Here is a 20,816-nt window from a genome sequence, read left to right on the forward strand (position 1 = left end):
ACTATCTTCTACTACGATTGTTGTATTTTTGTTTTTGGCACGGAAAACAAGATAAAATTCCTTAGCCAAAAACCAATCCTTCTTGGGATCCACAAAAAATAAAAAAATCCTTGTTATTTTCTACATCTACCATGCATCGCCTTCTCTCTCTAGCCCTCTATAATCTATATATAGAACTCTTTCCTAGCCTCTTTCTACTCACACAATTCTTATTCTTTCTTCTGTTCTTCTTAGATAATGGATATTTCCAAGTTTCTTTCTGTTTTATTCTTTCTTTGCTCTCTTTGCTTGGAATGCAACAATGTTGTAGTCAAGGCGTCTCACAAGGTTTACCCAGAGTTTCAGTCTCTTAGTGCTGTGGAAGTGAAACAAATTCACAGAACTAGGTTCCACTTTCAGCCTCCTAAACACTGGATGAACGGTAACTTCTTTTCATATTCTCGAAAAAAACTATAAAACTTTCACTATGTTTGTATCATGCAACTTTTGGAATACTGCCATTTTTGGAATACGATAAGAGTATGTACTTTTGGTACAAAGATACTATAATGTAATAATTATATATTCTCTCTTCTTTGGTGCCTATTATATCAATTGATAGTTGATTTGCCGAGCTCTATTTTACACATTAAATAGATTAAGTATTGATTTATCAATTTCAACCCATAGCTGTTGACTGTTGTGATCGATATCATCATCTTTTTCATGTTAAGTTTTTCCTTTTTCTCTTTCTATTTAATTTTCTTCTTTCTTTTCTTTCACAGAAGATTTTATCATTTTTTTTTCCCTTTTTTAACGTTTATGAAGTTATTAATTTTGAAGAATATATTCATTATTAATTTTTTTTTTAATTTAACGTAATAAAATGTTAAGCTAGATACTCTCCCACTTGCTGTAAAAAGGTAAAAAAGATGTTAAGCTAGATCCACAAAAAGTATAAATATAATTTCATTAATAAGGGTGTTTTAGAAAATTTGACCTAAATATAATGACTTTTAAGTAGAGTTATGGTGTATCTTTGTGTTAAAACTCATTTCCCTTTCTCTTGTATGTGTGTTTTTGTTTCTCAAAAAAAAAAAAAAGAATGGATATTTGTCCCATATTACTTAAGAGAGTATATTGTGTATAGTATAACTTGCCTAATCCTCTTTTAAAAGTTATTATGGCTTTTGAGTAGAGTACTTGTGATGTGCCTTTGTATTAAAACTCATTTCTTTCTCCCTTGTGTGTGTACTACATAATATTACATCTATTATTCGTGCAGGCTCACTACTCTTTTGAGTGGTTATTGATGATGAAGATGAGAATCCTATCAAAATTTTAGGTGTATCCTGTCCTTCTCAAAATTAACACATGATACGTAATATGAAATCGAAGTTTTTGTTTTTACTTTTCTTTCTTTTAGAGCATTCATTTTTGAAAAAAAAAAAATTTTACTTTACACTCTAAAAAGTCACTTTATCAATTTTAACAACTCACTTTAAAACATACTAAACATCTCATTTTTTATTTTTACATACAACCTAATAAAATAATATAAACTATACTATCCAATAATAATAATAAAAACCTATTTCTTTCTCTTCCCTCCCATCTCTCTCTTTTACCCAACAATAAAATATGATATTTTAGTTTTACCATCAAGTTACAGTAATTCCTTTCTATTTTAGCATGTGACACATAATATGAAATCGAACTTTTTGTTTTTAGTTTTTCTTTCTTTTAAAGCATTCATTTAAAAAATATATATTTTACACTCTAAAAAGCTACTTTATCTATTTTAGTAACTCACTTTACAACATACTAAACATCTCATTTTTTATTTTTACATACAACCTAATAAAAAAAAATATAAACTACACTATCAGATAATATTTTAAAAAAATCTATTTCTTTCTCTTCCCTCCCATCTCTCTCTTCTACCCAACAATAAAATATGATATTTTAGTTTTACCATCAAGCTACAGTAATTCCTATATTTTTAAGAAGCTATTGTTCATAGTTGCTAAATTATTTTAGCACTAGCCAATCAAGTAATTGTGGTTTTAGGGGGTGTGTGGATCTAAAATAGCAATTTGGGGAGTTTTACACCCTATAATACTAATGCTTAGGTAAAAAATCTAGAGTCCTTAGACAATACAACTTGTTTGGTAGCAACTTTAAAAATGTCCAAAAAACACTAAAAATTATTTTCAAGATTGTTTATAAAAAACTGTTTGTTATAAAAGAAAAAATATATCATTTTGATCCATATATTTTTGGCCGATTTTCATTTTGGTTTGTATTTTTCTCTTCCTATTTTGGTCCACAAAACTAAAAAATAGTTTTTATTTTAGTCCCTACTTCATTAATGGAAATAACCTATGTGACAGACGAATTGCACCACTACCAGATATGAAGCTGACATGGCCATTATAATAATATTAAAAAAATTTATTTGACATTTAAAAAATGACGTGTTAGTATTTTAAAAATGTTAAAAATTATTTTCAAGATTTTTTATAATTTTTTTTTTTGTTATAAATGGTTTCAAATCATGATTAAACAAAGCTTTCAAATTTTTCTTATCTTATAAAGTAGTGTCATTAATTTTTTGTATAAATGTTTATGATACGATAAAATCTGAACCATTTATTTCATTACGAAAAAACTTAAAATTTTTGTTTGTCCTACTTTACATTCTGATATATATTACAAAATATATTTTGCTTAAAAAAAATTCAATACCATAAAAATTTTAACTTCATACCTTACTATTTATTTTATTTGAGGTGTTAATACTCTTTTTTTTTTTTTTTTGAGTTTATACTAAGAGAGTTTTTAGAATATGATAATTTTTTTATTATTTAAAATATAGTGCACCAATGAAATAAAATTTTTAAATGTTGGATTGAGTATTACTTAGAAATACTGTTTTAAAAACCGGACCGGACCGGCCGGTTCGACCGGTTCAACCGGAAGCCAATCCGGTCCAGTTAAAAACCCCAAAACCGGTCAAAAACCGGGGTTGAACCGGAAATTCCAAAAAAAAGGTTCTATGTCCGGTTCGGTTTTTAAAACTATGCTTAGAATATGCTTTCTCTTAAATGGATACTTATTTTTTATTTTGTGCATATATAGATTGCAAGGACACGGCTTGTGTCCAGTGCATCTGTGCACTGGACACAATCCCAACTCAGATTGCAATGTAGACTCTACACGTGACATTGATGTTTTGTTAATTTGCTAGTTACCAACAATTTTCCTGGTTATTAACACAAGTGTTTATCCTTAAACCTGTTGTTAATTGTCTTTTAAGTACTATAATTAATCACACTCACAGACTTCCTATCTTTTCTCTTTCTTGGGTGTTCAAATTCGCATAACAATGAACCAACAACAGATCCAAATGGTGAGTTTTTGCAAATGAACTTTCTTTTCTCACATTTTAAATGATTTGTATTCTCCTTAACTTTTTTCTTGCTTCATGTGTTTTTCTCATATAAATGCAAACAGGACCTATGTATCTCAATGGACTCTACCATTTCTTCTACCAATACAACCCAAAAGGAGCAGTGTGGGGCAATATTGTTTGGGCCCATTCTGTATCAAAGGACTTGATCAACTGGGAAGCACTTGAACCTATCATTTATCCCACTAAGCCCATTGATATCAATGGGTGTTGGTCTGGTTCAGCCACTATTCTCCCAGGCAACAAGCCCATTATCCTTTACACTGGCATTGACACCCAAAATCAACAAGTCCAAAACTATGCAATCCCAAAAAACTACTCTGATCCATATCTCCGTGAGTGGGTTAAGCCCAACAAGAACAACCCAATAGTGGTGGCTGATGAGATTGTCAATGGAAGTGCTTTCCGTGACCCAACAACAGCTTGGTTTGGAAAAGATGGGCATTGGAGGATTTTAGTGGTAGCAGAAGGAAAAATAGAGGCATAGCCCATTTGTATAAGAGTAAGGATTTTGTGAATTGGGTCAAGGTCAAACATCCTCTACATTCAAAAGCTAAGACTGGTATGTGGGAATGCCCAGATTTTTACCCTGTGTCATTGTCTGGTAAAAATGGGTTGGACACTTCTTTGGTTGGGCCAAATTTAAAGCATGTTTTCAAGGTGAGCCTTGATGTCACTAGGTATGATTACTACACTGTTGGAAAATACCATACACAAATAGATAGGTATGTACCAGATAACACTTCGGTTGATGGTTGGGATGGTCTGCGATATGATTATGGAAATTTTTATGCCTTAAAGTCATTCTTTGATGCTGGGAAGAAGAGAAGGATTTTGTGGGGTTGGGCTAATGAGTCCGACTCAACTAAAAATGATGTTGAAAAAGGATGGGCCGGAATTTAGGTAATAATAATGTAGAATTTTAGTAACTTGATTCTATTTCGGGATTTGGGATTAAGACTTTGTTGTTGATAGGCCAAATTTTTACTTACAAAATTGATATTTTACTGGAATTGTTGCAGGCCATTCCGAGGATAGTGTGGCTTGACAATAGTGGGAAACAAGTGTTGCAATGGTCTGTCGAAGAATTAGAAACTCTTAGAGGAAATAAAGTTCATATAAACAATCAACAGGTCAAAAATGGAGAGCATGTTGAAATTAAAGGAATAACTGCTGCATAGGTTTGTTACTTACATTGTATTTTTGCTCAGACAAGTTTAGTGACACAAATTTTATCATGACTTTTTTCATGATTATTGATTTAATCAATTGTGATTGATCTATAATAAAAGTAATTGCACTATTGTTGCTTCATAATTTGTCACCATAACAAGTTGTGGTGAAGATTGTGAAAAAATTGTGTCATTTGCATTTTTTGTTTATAATATGATGACAAAATCATTACATTATTATGGTACAAATTGATTACTTCATTAAGCGTCAAACACAATTCATTTATAGTGATTATTGTTATTGATGTTTCCACAGGTCGATGTTGAGGTTACCTTCTTGTTGCCGAAGAGTTTGGACAACGCTGAGGAATTTGATGCTAGTTGGGTAAACGCACAAGATCTCTGTGGCCTAAAGGGTTCAAAAGTTCAAGGTGCGGTTGGGCCATTTGGGTTGTTGACATTAGCTTCAAGTCATCTAGAGGAATACACTCCTGTCTTCTTTAGAGTTTTCAAAGCTCCAAAGAAGCATGTAGTTCTCATGTGCTCTGATGCTAGAAGGTTTGTGTGATTAATGATTTAAGCTGCCTTTTTGGTATGTGGATATATACATTCTCCCCTAATAGTATATAGGCTTGACACAATTATGGGATCTATATATTGTAAGAAAGATTACATATATATTTGATGTATAAAATAAATATTACACCCTTTTGACATGGTTTCTATTTGTTTTTTTTTGTTTTCGTGTATATATAGTTCCTCTTTGATGGATGGACTATATAAACCATCATTTGCAGGCTTTGTAGACGTGGATTTAACAGACAGGAAGCTTTCTCTTAGGAGTTTGGTATGCCCCCTCATAAACATGATGAGGGTTAATTTAAAATCTTTATTTCTTTCTCTCTCCATGAATGTTTGAGTTGTAAATGTTTTGCTGCAGATTGATCATTCCGTTGTGGAAAGTTTCGGAGCTGGAGGAAAAACATGCATCTTATCAAGGGTTTATCCTACACTTGCAGTCTTCAATAACGCTCACTTATATGCATTTAACAATGGGACAGAGAGTGTTACCATAGAGAATCTCAATGCATGGAGCATGAATAGTCCTCAAATGAACTGAAAGGAGAGAATAACTAGTAGTTTCTTAATTAAGTCCAATATGCTGAAAATCTAATCAGCAAGTAGTATTTAAATAATCATGGTAGAAGCCATTGAAATAAGCATTATCACATGTTATGGTTGGACATTGCAATTAATTTAATATTGCAGATCGATGCCAGATGTTGTTTATGTAAGTAATGTGCCAAAACCTTTGGTGTGTAATAAATTTATTAATGTACTTATTCTTAATTTATGTTGTTGGTTTTTTTCTTTTTTTGAAGGGTATGTTGTTACCGTGATACTAATCAAAATCATTTTTTATAAACATCTATATTTATAACTAAATGTTGAAGTGTAACATTTATTATTGCTGTTCTTCTATTGAGCTACATCAACAGCCATATCATCCACCCATTTTCAACAATCTCTCTCTTATTTTTAATTTTTTTCTTATTAATTTCTCAACTTATTAGTATACTTTCTCCAATTTTTCTCATCTCTTTTACCTTTTCATCTTCCCACTACTATTTGCTTTAATATCATTTTTCCTTTATCCCTTTATCTTTCTTTATTTTATTGCTTTTCTTATTCCCCTCGCCTTACTACAAATTTACAATTCTATTCCTCATTTTGTACATAGTTCTCCTACACACAAAAGGTTATTTCTCTCTCTCTCTCTCTCTCTTCACTTTTGGTGGATTTGTTTATATATTTTTTCTTGCATCTCTACTTTAGGTTGATGAATTTTGTATTATTTGGAACTCTACTTTGTGTTGATGTGATTAAGTTTTGTGTTTTTAAGTTGTTATATCTTTTTTATTCTCATATATATATATATATATTTTTTTTTTTTTTGGGAAAGAACATCAGTAACTTTTATTAATAAGAAAACTAGCCATTATCGGTTGAAAGTACAGCTTGAAGGTGTGGAGGAACATCCTCCATCCACACCGAAAAACCTCTAACATGTCTTACATGTTTAGTTAGGTTGTGAGCAACAGAGTTACCAAGTCTACGAATATGGGAAAATGAAATACAATAGCTGGTCTTTGTGGTTGCTTTAACTGCTACCAGGATATGACCAAAAGGAAAAAAGGAGTCATCGTCACTTCTAAGGCACTTAATTATAGCTTTAGAATCGCCTTCAAGGATAAAGGAATTTAAGCCAATTTCCTGAGCAAAGTAAATGGCTCTAGATGCAGCCATTGCTTCAACGATATCAGATGAGTATGGTAGATTCACCAATTTTGATAAGGAAGCAATTGGTTGTCCTAGGAAGTTCTGGATCACGACACCAAGTCCAGCTTTATGTATCTCTTTGAATGTGGTTTCGTCAAAGTTCACCTTGAAGTTTTTTGCAGGGGGTGGGCTCCATTTGACCCCAGGGCGAGTGCAAACAGTAGATTGGAGCGTTGTGACCTAGTTTACTTGGTGATACTCGGTGAGTGCTTGCTTTGCATTTGTGGAGACTTGACTGACTGGGTATTCTTCATTTGTGGTTCTAAGTTTGTTCCGGTGAAACCACACTGTCCAAAGGATCATGGCAAGTAGATCGTCGTCTTTTCCTTCTTTATGAGTGAGTCTGATGAGTTCTGAAACCGTGTGTACATTCTGATCATGTTGAAGCTGTAGCTCTGGGACTGAGTTCCAAACTGTTATGAGTGCTGAGCATTCCCACAATGCATGGAATTCACTTTCTGCACTTGATTTACAGTGGTCACATGTGTCCTCCTCAATGATTTTTCTTCGTCTCAAATTTATCTTCACTGGCAGTGCTTCTTTGCAGACTCGCCATAAGAAATTCTTCACCTTATTTGGAACCGATAGGCTCCAAACAAGCTTCCAAATCCCTCCAGACTTTATAACCAGAAATTCTTCACCTTATTTGGCCCGTTTCTGCTACTGCAAGAAAATTATAACCAGACTTTACAGTGTAGTTACCCGATGATGTGTATGGCCATATCAGCTTGTCCTTAGAATAGGTGCAACATAAAGGTATACTCATTATCAATTCGACCTCTTGAGAGCTGAATAATCCTTGCAATAAATAATAAATCTTCATCCCATTGCTTTGAAACCGGGTCTATAAGATCATTAACTTTCATATCCTCAAAGCTTGTCACCGGATTTAATAACACTCTTGATATTCCAAGGAGGGCAGCCAAGCATCATTCCAAACTCCAATCGATTCTCCACAACCCACCCTCCACCTTGCAGCTCTCATTAATACATCCCAACCCTTTAGTATGCTGCTCCAAGCATAAGAGCCTAATATGGTATCTGAGGCTTCCATTATAGCGCAATGAGGAAGAACTTTGCTTTGAATATACTGTAGAACAAGGACTCTTTATGATGCACTAGTCTCCAAGCTTGTTTGGCTAATAACGCGTCATTGAAAAGAGCTAAGTCTTTGAACCCCATACCACCAATAGATTTGGGCTTGCAAAGTGTTTCCCATTTGACCCAATGGACTTTTTGCCGGTCTCCTTTTTGTCCCCCCCCCCAAAACTTTCTAATAAGGCTTTCAATATCTGTACATAGACCCACCTGCAATTTGAAGCAGCTCATTGTATATGTTGGAATGGCTTGGACTACCACTTTAATTAATATTTCTCTTTCTGCTTGTGATAACAATTTCTCTTTCCACCCCTGAATTTTCTTCCATACCCTCTCCTTAATGTAGTTAAAGCTGGCTTTCTTGTTCTTTCCAACTAGGGATGGTAGCCCTAGATATTGCTCATATTGCTTAATCTCCGGTACCCCCAAGGCAATCTTAATATGATTTCTTATCTCTTCTATAGTGCACTTGCTGAAAAAGATTGTAGTTTTGCTCTTGTTTATTTGTTGGCCTGAACATTTTGCATAGGTATCCAAGATATCAAGGATTTTTTGGCACTCCTATATAGTAGCCCTGCAAAACAATAAGTTGTCATCTGCAAAAAGGAGGTGAGTCAAGCTAGGGCCATTTCTACATAAGGAATAACCCTTAATGTCTCCCTTGTCCGCAGCATTATTAATTAGGCCATTCAAGCCTTTAGTACATAATAGGAAGAGAAAGGGAGATAATGGATCGCCTTGTTTGATACCCATGGTTGGATGGATCATGCCTTTGGGCTCCCCATTGACAAGAACTGAGTAAGAAACAGTTGTAATACATTACATGATAAGATTGATCCATTTTTCATCAAAACCCATTTTCACCATTACTGCTTTGAGGTACGGCCATTCGACTCTATCATAAGCTTTGCTCATGTTGAGTTTTATAGCCATAAAATTCTCTTTTCCTTTGTGTTTTTGCATACTGTGGAGAGATTCAAAGGCTACCAAAATATTATCAGAAATTAAGCGACTTTTCGTGAAAGCACTTTGGTGTTCCGTAATAATTTTTGGTAGGATCTTTTTTAATCTATTTGCCAGAACTTTAGAAAAAATTTTATATAGGACATTACACAAACTTATGGGTCTAAAGTCAGATGCACATTCAGGGTTCTTTTTTTTAGGAATAAGGGTTATGAAAGTATGATTTAGTTGTTTAGGCAATGAGGCAGAATTGAGGAATTTCAGAACTGATTTAGTTACATCATTACCAGTTAAATTCCAAAAATTTTGGTAAAAGAGAGGGGGCATACCATTTGGACCTGGGGCTTTTAGGGGGGGGGGGGGCATCTGTTTTAGTGCTGTTTGAACTTCACCGATTGTGAACGTTGCTGAGAGTTGGGACCTCATATCTTCATTGATAATGGTATTGATAGAATTGACAGCTTCATGTGGGTTCAAATTGTTGGTGGAGGTAAAGAGCTTCTAAAAGTATTCGACCAAGCAGTGATTGACTTCATTCAGATTTTTCCTCCACTAGCCTGATGTGTCTCGAATTTTTAAGATAGAATTTTTCCGCTTTCGCTGTGTTGCACGACAATAAAAGAATTTTGAGTTTTTGTCTTCGTTTGAAGCCCATAAGACCTTTGCCCACTGGAACCACATCCTATTTTCCTTGTCCATCAGGTCTATGATTTCTTGTTTCAACATCCTCACTTCGAAATTCACACCTGTCCTCATTGCAACTTCCTCGACTTTCTTCAAGGCTACCCTCTTTTTTTCTAGTTACTTTCTTACGTTTCCAAAATGCTCCCTGTTCCATCTGTGTAATTCCTTTCCAGACTTGGCTATTTTTCTCATCACCTCCACAGTTGGGTCATAATTATGTGTGTTGGACCATACAGCTTCTACAATTTTAGCACACCTCGGGTCGGACAGCCACATCTCTTCGAACTCGAAAGGTTTGGCTGTAGGGTGAAACTCCAAACCCTCTGGTACAATCCACAGAGGTCTATGATCAGATGTATCTGAGGAAAGATGGTGGACTTTGGTACCTGCAAAATTTAGCAGCCATTCATTGTTAGCAAAACCACGATCCAGCCTCTCCCATATCGAGGGTCCATCCGCAAAGTGTTTTTGCCAAGTGTATTGTGGTCCAACATATCCAAGATCAATGAATCCACATTCATCAACTACATCTCGGAAAAGTTGCATTTGATTTTGGCTTCTATTGTTTCCCCCTAATTTCTCGGAGCTTTGCAATAATTCGTTGAAATCTCTTGTGCACAACCATGGCAAGCTGAATCTACTGTTCAATTGGCGAAGCATACTCCATGATTCAGTTCTCCTCTGTGTCATTGGCTCCCCATAGAAGCCGTTCATCCTCCATGCATCTGCCTTCCCTTTTTATTATTGCATCAATGTGGTATTTGGAGAAAGTCTCTACTTTCAGATCAATTGAATTTTGCCAATATAATGCTAAACCTCCCCCTCTGTTGGTTCCCTCTACAAAAAATAAATTTTCAAAATCCAAGTTGTGTTTGATTTCCTTTAGCCTTGCTTCATTTGCCCAAGTTTCGGCTAAGAACACGGCGGAGGGATCTTTTGCTCAAACCACTACTTCCAGCTCCTTCCCTGTACATTGGTTCCCAAGCCCACGACAGTTCCAAAATATGAAACTCATTTGTGATGGCGGGGCTGCATCACAGCCTCCACCATTGATTCTTCTTTGCCATATTTTGTAGTGACCTGAATTTTTTTTGTTGGTTGTGTGGGTACAGTTTCCTCCCTTTCTCGATTTCTTTTCCCCAAAGATACAGTTTGCATATGAGACTCTGAACGATTAGGGTCACGTGCCAGTTTTTTCCATGTACGTGTGCCTTGCTGATCCGTGTGTGATTTGCCTTGTAAACTGTCAAAATTATTTCCGAAAATATCTTCATTAAGATCTGTAGTAATTGAGATGGTATCCGTTGCTGAGGTGTAATTATTGTTGGTGTCAAATTTCTTTAAATCCGAATCAATAGCATTTAATTGTGCTTCAAATTCCTCGAACTTGTTTTGGGAAGTTTGGACCTCTAAGATTGAGTGAATCACCTCAGAGTTTGTATCACCTTTAGTTACTTCTTGCCCATTTAATTCCGAGAATTTCAGGATTGTGGAGTTTTGGCCTTTGTAATTACTATCCGCATCATTAGCCATTATATCCAAGGACCTTGGAGTTACAAATTTTGAAACGGCAGCTCTGACCTCATTAATGTCATCGGCCTGCATTGAATTATCACCGGTGTTTTGGACTTCCATCGTTTTCGGTTGAGATTGGGGGTCTGTTGAGGTAGAATTCACCGGTGAAGATTGTCCAAAACCATCTCCTATGCCTGAGACCGTAGTGACTGATATCTTTACCTGGTTATGAGGTAGAGCGCAAAGCCAAGCTCCATACTCCTACTTTTCCTATGTGAGTTTACCTTTGCTGGCTAGCCAAATCTCGCATTCCTTGTCTGCATGGGAGACTCTACCACACCAGTAGCAGAAATTTGGTAGTTTTTCATACTTAAAGGCAACCCAAATGAATTTGTCAACATTTATGTTTCGATGGAATTACAGTACCTATGGTTTCTCCAATTTCCATTCCTACCTCGAGATCGAGCATGCTCATTGGCAATCCATGCAATTGGACCCAAAAAGTTAATTTTGTGAACCTCAGCTGTTTGGCAGGAATAGAAAAATCATAACGTTGGAAAATGACCACATGTTTATCAAATGACCATGGCTCTGTTGCTAATACCCGTTACGCATCAGTCTCTAGTTCAAACACAAAGAGGAGAATATGATCACTGGCCTCTCTGATCCTGAAATCTTTTCGTGCCCTCCACAATGGCTTGAAAGTTCTTCCCACAGCTTCAATATTGAGTGCTCTTCTTATCATAAATTTTGCTGCAAGTACATATTCCTGATTGGTAAAGTGCTTCGACTTCTTGAGATTGAGTTTCACATCTTCAGTTGTAGTTAGGGAGAGTTTCTTCCAATCTTTCAGGACTTCGTCCATGGTTTGGAATTAGGAGACACAATACACTTGTTTGGGCATAAATGGATTGTTGGAAAAAGAAAGTTTTTGTATAAAAAGTAAAAGTGTTTCCCACCCCAATGAAAAAGGACCACAAGCCCTACTAATAACCTTGTTATTAGAGGGAGCAAAGTATCATTCCTAAGATGATAATGTAGATTCTACTTTCTAACTTCTCAGCAGAGAGAGAAAACTTTATTCTCATTTGATTTCATAGATGTTATCATATTGTATTATAAAGATAGTATATAAAAATATAATGTTGTTTTATTACATGACATAACTTGGATAATTTGGTGTTTATTACAATATTTTTTATTTTTACTTTTTTTTTTCTTCTTATATTATTTTCTATAAATTTCTTATTATTCTTTCTCACATTCTCTCTTGAAAAAGTGGTTATTCTCTTTCCCTTGACTTTTTATTTTTTCTTACAACTCTACTTTACATTGATGAGTCATTTTAATTTTTAAAACTTTATTTTGGGTTTATACATTTTGGTGTTGTATTTTTTAGTTCCACATTACAAATAGTCTCTCTCTACAATAAAATTTAGAGAATAAATTATACATATTTAGTATAAGTTTGATATGAGTTTTGATTATTATTTGGGGTACAAGAATTTAAATAAAGTACATGTGCCACGTGTCGTATCCATGGCCGAGGAGCCCATTATTGTGTCGAGGAGGCCACACACTCGGACAATAAGGCCACGTCAGTGGCACGTTACCAAAGGAGGTCATACAATGGAGAAAGAGTTTCAGGGAGGGGGCTAGCCCTAACATGACTAGAGGGATGGTGGCTGCCACCACATTTAATGTATCTCACCAAACCTCCTGGCTACATTTATGTGGAGAAAACCCCCCTAAACAGTGCCGCCTTGACTGCCCTAACTCACCAAGGGCTTGGGAAGGTGTTTGATCGGATAAGCACTCAAGTAGTGGCTTGCACAATTAACAGATGGAGGGCTAAGATCATCTAAAAGGAGCTATATAATGTAATAGACCCTCCAGGGATAGAGGCGCGGAAAATCTGTAGAGAAAACACTATAGCATTAAAAACAGCAACTGTAATCAATTGTAAGAGAAATATATTCAAGAACTACTCTTCTCGGATGTTGCCGAGGAAGAATTTCTGTGCACCGTGTTTGTCCATTCATTGTTTTTCCTTGCTCTCTTACCATCTTTAGTCCATTGAGGTTGTTGTCCACTTCGTTGAAGCCTAGTTTTTTAGCCCACTCTCTACAAATTTATTATATTAGGCTCTTTGGGCCTTAATCCATTCAACTTTTGGACTTAAGAACCAAAGCCCGCCCCCTCCAATTGACGCCGTTTGTGGGGAAGGCTTGAGCTTTAGTGAGTTCGACATCCAACCATGGCCTAATCAGGGCAAGACCAGGAGGAGTCTATTGGTTCCCAACGTCAGGATCAGTTCCTTAACCTTGAGCGGAGGAGGGACCATAAGGTTAATGTGCACACCACGCATACCAGTAGGAGCCAGTCTCGAGGCAGGAGTCACATCTCCCATGAGGAGAATACCAGAAGCTTGTAGTTGGAGATTAATCGTCTTTGCAGGAGGCTATGCCGCGAGCAACAAAGAGGGACTCCCTCGGATTCTAACCCTTCTTCTGATGATGAAGGAGATGGCAGCTACAAGCCCAGGTCCAGGACCCCTTTTTTGTATAATGAGGACCGTCACTACAAACGGAGGAGTAAGAGTCCACCTCACAAAGGTTTGGGCAATGATGCTATGAGCAGGGCTTTTAACCAGATCTTCAAATCACCATTTGCGCGTAGAATTGAAGGGGGAAAGCTTCCCCAGCGTTTTACTCAGCTAACATTCACCATGTATAATGGCAGAACGGACCTGGTAGAGCATGTCAGCCATTTCAACCAGAGAATGGTCGTCCACTCCCGAAACGAAGTCTTGATGTGCAAAGTGTTCCCATCTAGTTTGGGGCCCGTGGTGATGAGATGGTTTGACGGTCTGAGAGAAGATTCTATCAGCTCCTTTAAGGAGCTCACCAAGGCCTTTGGGGCTCATTTTGTGACTTGCAGCAAGATTCCTCGGCCTTTGGACTCTTTGCTGTCCATGGCAATATGGGAGGGAGAGACCTTGAAAACGTACTCCGATAGATACTGGGAGATGTTCAACGAGATAGATGGGGATTTTGATGACGTAGTTATAAGGACTTTCAAGGTTGGCTTGCCCGCTGAGCACGACCTAAGAAAATATTTGACTAGGAAACCCATCAGGAGTATGCGTCGGCTCATGGACCGCATTGATGAGTATAAGCAAGTCGAGGAGGACCAGCAATAGGGAAAAGGGAAAGCTAAGGTGGTTCCTCAAGATAGAAGGGATTTTAGGTTGAATAGGTACAATAACAACTGGCATCGGAGAGATTTTGCAGGGCATTCAGGGTCCACTACTACTTAGGTAGTTAGTACTGTGTTCCGAGAGCCAATACACCAAATCCTAGAGAAAATTAAGCATGAGCCATACTTTCAATGGTTGAATAAGATGGGAGGCTAACAAAGTGCGAAGAAAGGCTCCTCGATTTTGGCTGTCCAAGGACCAAAAGCTGTACAAGCACTCTTTTTTAGGGCCATATTTGATGTGCATCCATCCCAAAGCAGTGGAGCTACTCCTAGAGGAGTTGCACGAAGGAATTTGTGGGAGCCATACAGGAGGCAGATCCTTATCTCACCGGGCCCTTACTTAGGGATATTGGTGGCCTAATATGCAAAGAGAGGCACAAGAGTACGTGAAGAAGTGTGACCAATGTCAGAGGTTTGCTCCTAACATCCATCAGTCAGAAGGTGTCCTTAACCCTATGTCTAGCCCATGGCCTTTTGCTTAGTGGGGCTTGGACATTATGGGGCCTTTCCCCAAAGTAGTAGGAAACAGGAGGTGGCTTTTGGTCGGCACTGATTACTTTACCAAATGAGTTGAAGTTGAGCCACTGGCAAACATTAGGGATGTGGATGCCAAAAGGTTTGTGTGGAAGAACATTGTCACTTGATTTCCTCATCTCGGACAACGGACTTCAGTTTGATAGCAAGGCTTTTAGAAGATACTGTTGTGAAATGGGTATCACAAATAGGTATTTCATTCCAGCTTACCCCCAAGGGAATGGGCAGGCCGAGGCTATCAATAAAGTTATAGTGAACGGACTCAAGAAGAGGTTGGATGATGCAAAGGGCAAATGGGTGGACGAGCTTCCACATGTCCTCTGTACATATCGGACTACCCCTCGTAGGTCGACAGGGGAGACACCTTTTCAATGACTTATGGGGCCGAGACTGTGATTCCTTTGGAGACTATATTCCCAACGCTGAGGACTAGCTCATTCACTCTAGACAGCAATGACCACCTACTAGAAAAGAGCCTGGACCTAGTCAAAGAACGGAGAGAGAATGCCATGGTTCAATTAGCATACTATCAGCAGAAGCTCAAACAGGGGTATGATTCAAGTGTAAAGTTAAGACCATTAGCCCTTAGGGACTTGGTATTGAGAAAGGTTGTGGGAACTGCAAAAAACCCAACATGGGGAAAGTTAAAGCCCAATTGGGAAAGGGTTATACCGTATCACCTCGGTAGCAAGCATAAGTGCATACTTGCTAGAGGATCTAGACGAAAAAGTTGTACCACGACTCTAGAATGTAAATAACCTACGAAGGTACTATTATTAATGAAAGGCAGCTCTGCCAAGTTTTCAGTTATAACCTTAAGTGTTGCATTAACTACCTATGTGAATATTAAATAGAACATTGGTCATGTCTGGTTTCTCCGACCACATACCTTGGGTAAATTAATATTTTTGATTACTTGTGTAAGTATTAAACAGAACATTGGCCATGCTTGGCTCCTCGGATCACATGCCTTGGGTAAATTAATACTTCACGTTAATTCTCTAAATGTTAAACAGAATCTTGGTTATGACTGGCTCCTCGGGCCACATGCTTTGGGTAAATTAACACTTTTCATTTATTTCTCTAAGTGTTAAACAGAACCTTAGTTATGCCTGGCTTCTCAGACCACATGCCTTGAGTAAATTAACACTCTCTACTACTTGTGTGAATATTAAACAGAACCTTGGTTATGCCTGGCTCCTCGGACCACATACCTTGTGTAAATTTATATTCTTGATTATTTCTGTATGTGTTAAACAAAACCTTGGTTATGTCTGGCTCCTTAAACCACACGTCTTGGGTAAATTAACACTCTCTATTACTTGTCTGAATATTAAGCAGAACCTAGGCTATGTCTAGTTCCTCGGATCACACTCCTTGAATAAATTAACACTTGTTTTCAATACCAGCACATAGTCATTTCTTTTTTTTCTTTCTTATCGTTTACGTAGATTTAATTTATTTAAGCTAAAAACATATTATTACTACTCGCTTTTGCTAAAGCATGGGTGTTCACCCTTGAAAGCACCCTCAATTTAAAAATCTCAGCAAAAAAAAAAAAAAAAAAAAAAACAATGATTACAGCCAACTAGAGATAAACATTGCAAGAAAAACAAAAATTCCACAAAGGCAAAAGGTAATATCTTTTCATTCAACAAAAGGAAAAGTACATTATGGACTGGGGCAAATTGCCCTAACCAAATAAAAAAAAAAAAGAGTACAAAGAAAGAAAGAAAGATCCAAAGCTAAAAATACAAAGGAAGAAAGAAAAATCCCGAGCTAAGCCTTCATTGGGGGAGGGTCTTTTTTGCTGGCTGGTGGAGGAACAGGAGGATTAACGACCTTCTTCTCCTCGGACATGGCCTGAGGCTTGGCCAACTCAGATTTCTTTGCCTTGAAGGCAGCTTCCTTGCCCTTGCCTTTGTCCTCTGGCCGGGCTCTGCTCTAGCCAGCCTCCTTACCTTTGGCCACCTTCACCCCCTACCTTGGTCATCAGCCTTACTGAGCTCTTTGGTGACCTCGGGAAGGGGAAGAAGGGCTTGGGTGTGAAGAGGCTGCTCAGCTGCAATGGGAGCAAGTACGGCTTCCTCAGAAGCTGCCTCAGGGACTTCTCGGAGGTTCTCGGGATAGAAGACGTTCTCGACTTTCCTCCATTTTGAGTCTGTAGGAGCTCTAGCCACATTAAAGGCCTCAGTCTAGACCTCGAGGCAATACTCCCTACAGACCCCAGCCAACTTTTCAATCAGCCGAGCCTTGGTTTCCTACATTCCAAGGTCATAAAACTTCTGCCTTGCAGTGTCAGCAATTGCCTGGGCCACCCGGGCAGCCTCATTGGCCTTGGACAACTCTGTCTTCAGCTCCAACACTTGCTGCTTGACTGTGGCCAGCTTTATCTCGGTATAATGGAGCCTCTGGCGCTGCTCCTCCACTTGCACCTAGGCACTCCAAAGACCAGCCTCCGCGCTCCTCTGTGGCCAGCCTCAAAGCCAGCTCCTTGTTCTTGCCCTCGATGACGGCAAGGGACTTGCTAGCCTCCGTGCGGATGTTATCCGTGAGCCTCACCTCATTGCGGGCGTCCTTCATCCACTCCTCGGTAGTGAAAACCTCTTGGATGGCCTGCGTAAAGACAACAAAAACACTCCGTGAGATAAGTAGATAAAAAGACTAACACGAGATCAGTGGGACTAAGTTGAGAAACTCACCAAGGCTAAGTCCCTCTTCAGGGACATAAAGAGATCCTGCTGCCTCATGTTCTTCAAGGTGTCTATATCCTTGAGCAGCAGGAGAGGCCGCTTTAGAGCCTCGACCACGTAATGGGCGTAACCTTTCTGGAACTTCCTGATAGAGGAATTCTAGGGTACCACTACGCCATCCAACTCCAACCGGGGGTTCCAAGTTGGATGGCGCACATCGGCCGAGTGCTCGGCCTCCTTACTTTCAACTGAGGAGGCCCGCCTTTTGTCTTTGGCCATCTTCTACTGCTTGGGCTCCTTTTAGGGACCACCTTCCCCTCATTGGCTCCTTCCTTCTCCTTCCTTTTCTTCTTTAGGTTGGGCATGAGAAGCAGGTTACCTACAAGAGGAGAAGGGGGAAGGGGAAGAATAGGAAAGGGCTGGGACCGTGGGGCGCCCTTAGATGTTGACCCCTTATTCCTTTCGGTGAGGAGCTCCTTCGGGCCTTTTTTCCTGTTCAGGGCCATTTCTTCTTCTTCCTCAGAGCTGTTGTATAGGCGTGCGATGACAAGACTGGAGGTGCGAACACCTGAAAATTTGTCGGGCTCGTTTTCTAAGTCTGAGACTTGAACCACCAATTCTCCTTGCTCCTCTCTCTCTCATCCTCGAGATGGAACTGGTTTATCTCGGTCTTGAATGATAGCTGCGAGGAAGCAGTTTCTTTTCTTAGAACCTGATGTGAACCCCGTCAGGAATAACGAGACCCAACAACGAAAGGGAACCCAAGATCGTTCTATGGACAGATTCAAATGAGAGATCTCGACCTGTTGTTTATGATAAACAAGAATCTCGGTATAAGGAAGACGCCACAAACGGTGGTGGAAACTCCGTTTGATAAGTCGAGATAAACGCCACGGGAATTCCCGATAAGTTCGAGTAGTTCTTCAAAGAACCAAAGAGAATAAACCTCACAAGTTTTTTATCAATAATATCTGAAAAACGTTTACAGACTTAGATGACTATTTAAGGGCTCCTTAAAACTTGACAGACAAGAAAATATATTCTAAAATAACTCCTAATTGATACCTAACCATATTAGGAATAAAGTTTGACCTAAAAAGGATTAAATGCACCTAAAAACAAGGAAATAAATCACCTAAACCTAGAATAACGTTTTTTACATAGACCCAAAATATTTCATGCCAATTCTTAGCCTTGACTGGATCCTTCTAGAACTTGAATCAAGGTGACGATTTTTTGTTGCCCACGTGGATCATGCTCAATGGGCCTCCACGAGTTTGCTTGAGCCCATAACTCTTGGATGAGTCCGTTGAGTACATCCTTGAACTTTTTTGCTCGTGCTTTTGTAACCGGCCCAATGGGTACTTGAACGAGATCCTTCGAAGCGGTGCCTTGATCTCCATCATTCCCCTCCTTTTGAAAAGGATTTGCCCTCAAATTATCACCTACATCAAAAGGACTCAAATCAGTAACATTAAAAGTGGCATTTACATCGTACTTACCAGGTAAATCTAGCTTGTAAGCATTGTCATTGATACGCTCGAGGACTTGGAAGGGACCATCTCCTCTTGGGAGCAATTTGGAACATCTTTTCGCTGGGAATATTTCTTTTCTCATATGCAGCCAAACCCAATCTCCGGGTTCAAAAACCAGTGTGCGACGTCCCTTGTTGGCTTGTGTGGCATATTGCTCTGTTCTTCGCTCAATGTTGAGTCTTGCTTTCTCATGAATCTGCTTCACAAAGTCAGCTTTCCTTTTGCCATCTAAATTAACGTGCTCCGTCAAAGGTAAAGGAGATAAATCCAATGAAGTTAAAGGATTAAACCCATACACAATTTCAAATGGCGAAAATTTGGTAGCAGAATGAACAGCTCTATTATATGCAAACTCAACATATGGTAAACATTCTTCCCATGTTTTGATGTTCTTTCTAATGATTGCCCTCAATAGAGTAGACAAAGTCCTATTTACTATTTCAGTTTGACCATCAGTTTGTGGATGACAAGTAGTGGAAAACAATAGCTTAGTACCTAGCTTACACCACAAAGTCTTCCAAAAATAGCTCAAGAACTTAGCATCTCTATCCGAAACAATTGTCCTAGGCATGCCATGTAATCTCACAATCTCTCTAAAGAACAAATCAGCAACATGTGAAGTGTCATCCGTTTTGTGACATGGAATAAAATGTGTTATTTTAGAAAATCTATCCATGACCACAAAAATTGAATCTCTTCCACGTTTAGTCCTAGGCAATCCTAACACAAAATCCATTGAAATATCAATCCAAGGCTCACTAGGAATTGGTAAAGGAGTATACAAACCGTTGGGCTGCACTTTGGATTTAGCTTGCCTACATGTGACACATCTACCACAAATCCGTTTGACATCTCGTTTCATGTGAGGCCAATAGAAGTGTTCCTGCAAAATAGCTAAAGTCTTTGCAACCCCAAAATGTCCCATTAATCCCCCACCATGTGATTCCTGCACTAATAACTCCCTCATAGAACAATTAGGTACGCATAGCTTATTTTCTCGAAATAGGAATCCATCAAGCTTAAAGAACTTACCAAAGGCGATTTTCTCACAAGCTCGATATTCCTCACAAAAGTCGTGGTCTTCAGCATATAATTCTTTAATGTGTTCAAAACCAAGCAATTTTGCATCAAGTGTGGAGAGTAAGGCATACCTGCGAGAAAGTGCATCGGCGACTACATTCTCCTTATCTTGCTTGTATCGAATGACGTATGGAAACGTCTCTATGAACTCCACCTATCGCGCATGCCTTTTGTTTAGCTTGTGTTGGCCCTTCAAGTGTTTCAAGGACTCATGGTCGGTGTGAATCACGAACTCCTTAGGCCATAGGTAGTGCTGCCACGTTTCTAAAGCCCGAACCAATGCATACAACTCCTTGTCATAAGTTGGGTAGTTTAAGGCTGCCCCGCTGAAGTAAGCAATTGGTCGTCCTTCTTGCATAAGAACGACTCCTATACCAATACCTGAAGCATCACATTCAATTTCAAACGTTTTAGAAAAGTTGGGCAAAGACAACAAAGGTGCGTTAGTCAGCTTCTCTTTGATTAATTGAAATGCCTTCTCTTGTTCTTC

The 20,816-nt window shown here is 38.4% G+C and overlaps 1 protein-coding gene and 1 pseudogene across 1 annotated transcript; both read left to right on the forward strand.

Moving 5' to 3' along the window:
* The first annotated feature begins 220 nt into the window (after window positions 1–220).
* LOC126692166 (beta-fructofuranosidase, insoluble isoenzyme 1-like) lies at window positions 221–5,978 on the forward strand (annotated as a pseudogene).
* Window positions 5,979–13,951: 7,973 nt separating this feature from the next.
* LOC126690997 (uncharacterized) lies at window positions 13,952–14,425 on the forward strand. Its single transcript, XM_050386084.1, has one exon. The coding sequence runs from the start codon at window positions 13,952–13,954 to the stop codon at window positions 14,423–14,425; it is 474 nt and encodes a 157-aa protein (XP_050242041.1).
* The last annotated feature ends 6,391 nt before the right edge of the window (window positions 14,426–20,816 follow it).

The sequence above is a fragment of the Quercus robur genome, chromosome 7 (assembly GCF_932294415.1).
Source record: "Quercus robur chromosome 7, dhQueRobu3.1, whole genome shotgun sequence".
Lineage (NCBI taxonomy): Eukaryota > Viridiplantae > Streptophyta > Magnoliopsida > Fagales > Fagaceae > Quercus > Quercus robur.

Excerpts from the sequence above, each read along its gene's own strand:
- LOC126690997 (XM_050386084.1), top strand. The coding sequence starts at position 13,952 with ATGTATAATGGCAGAACGGACCTGGTAGAGCATGTCAGCCATTTCAAC.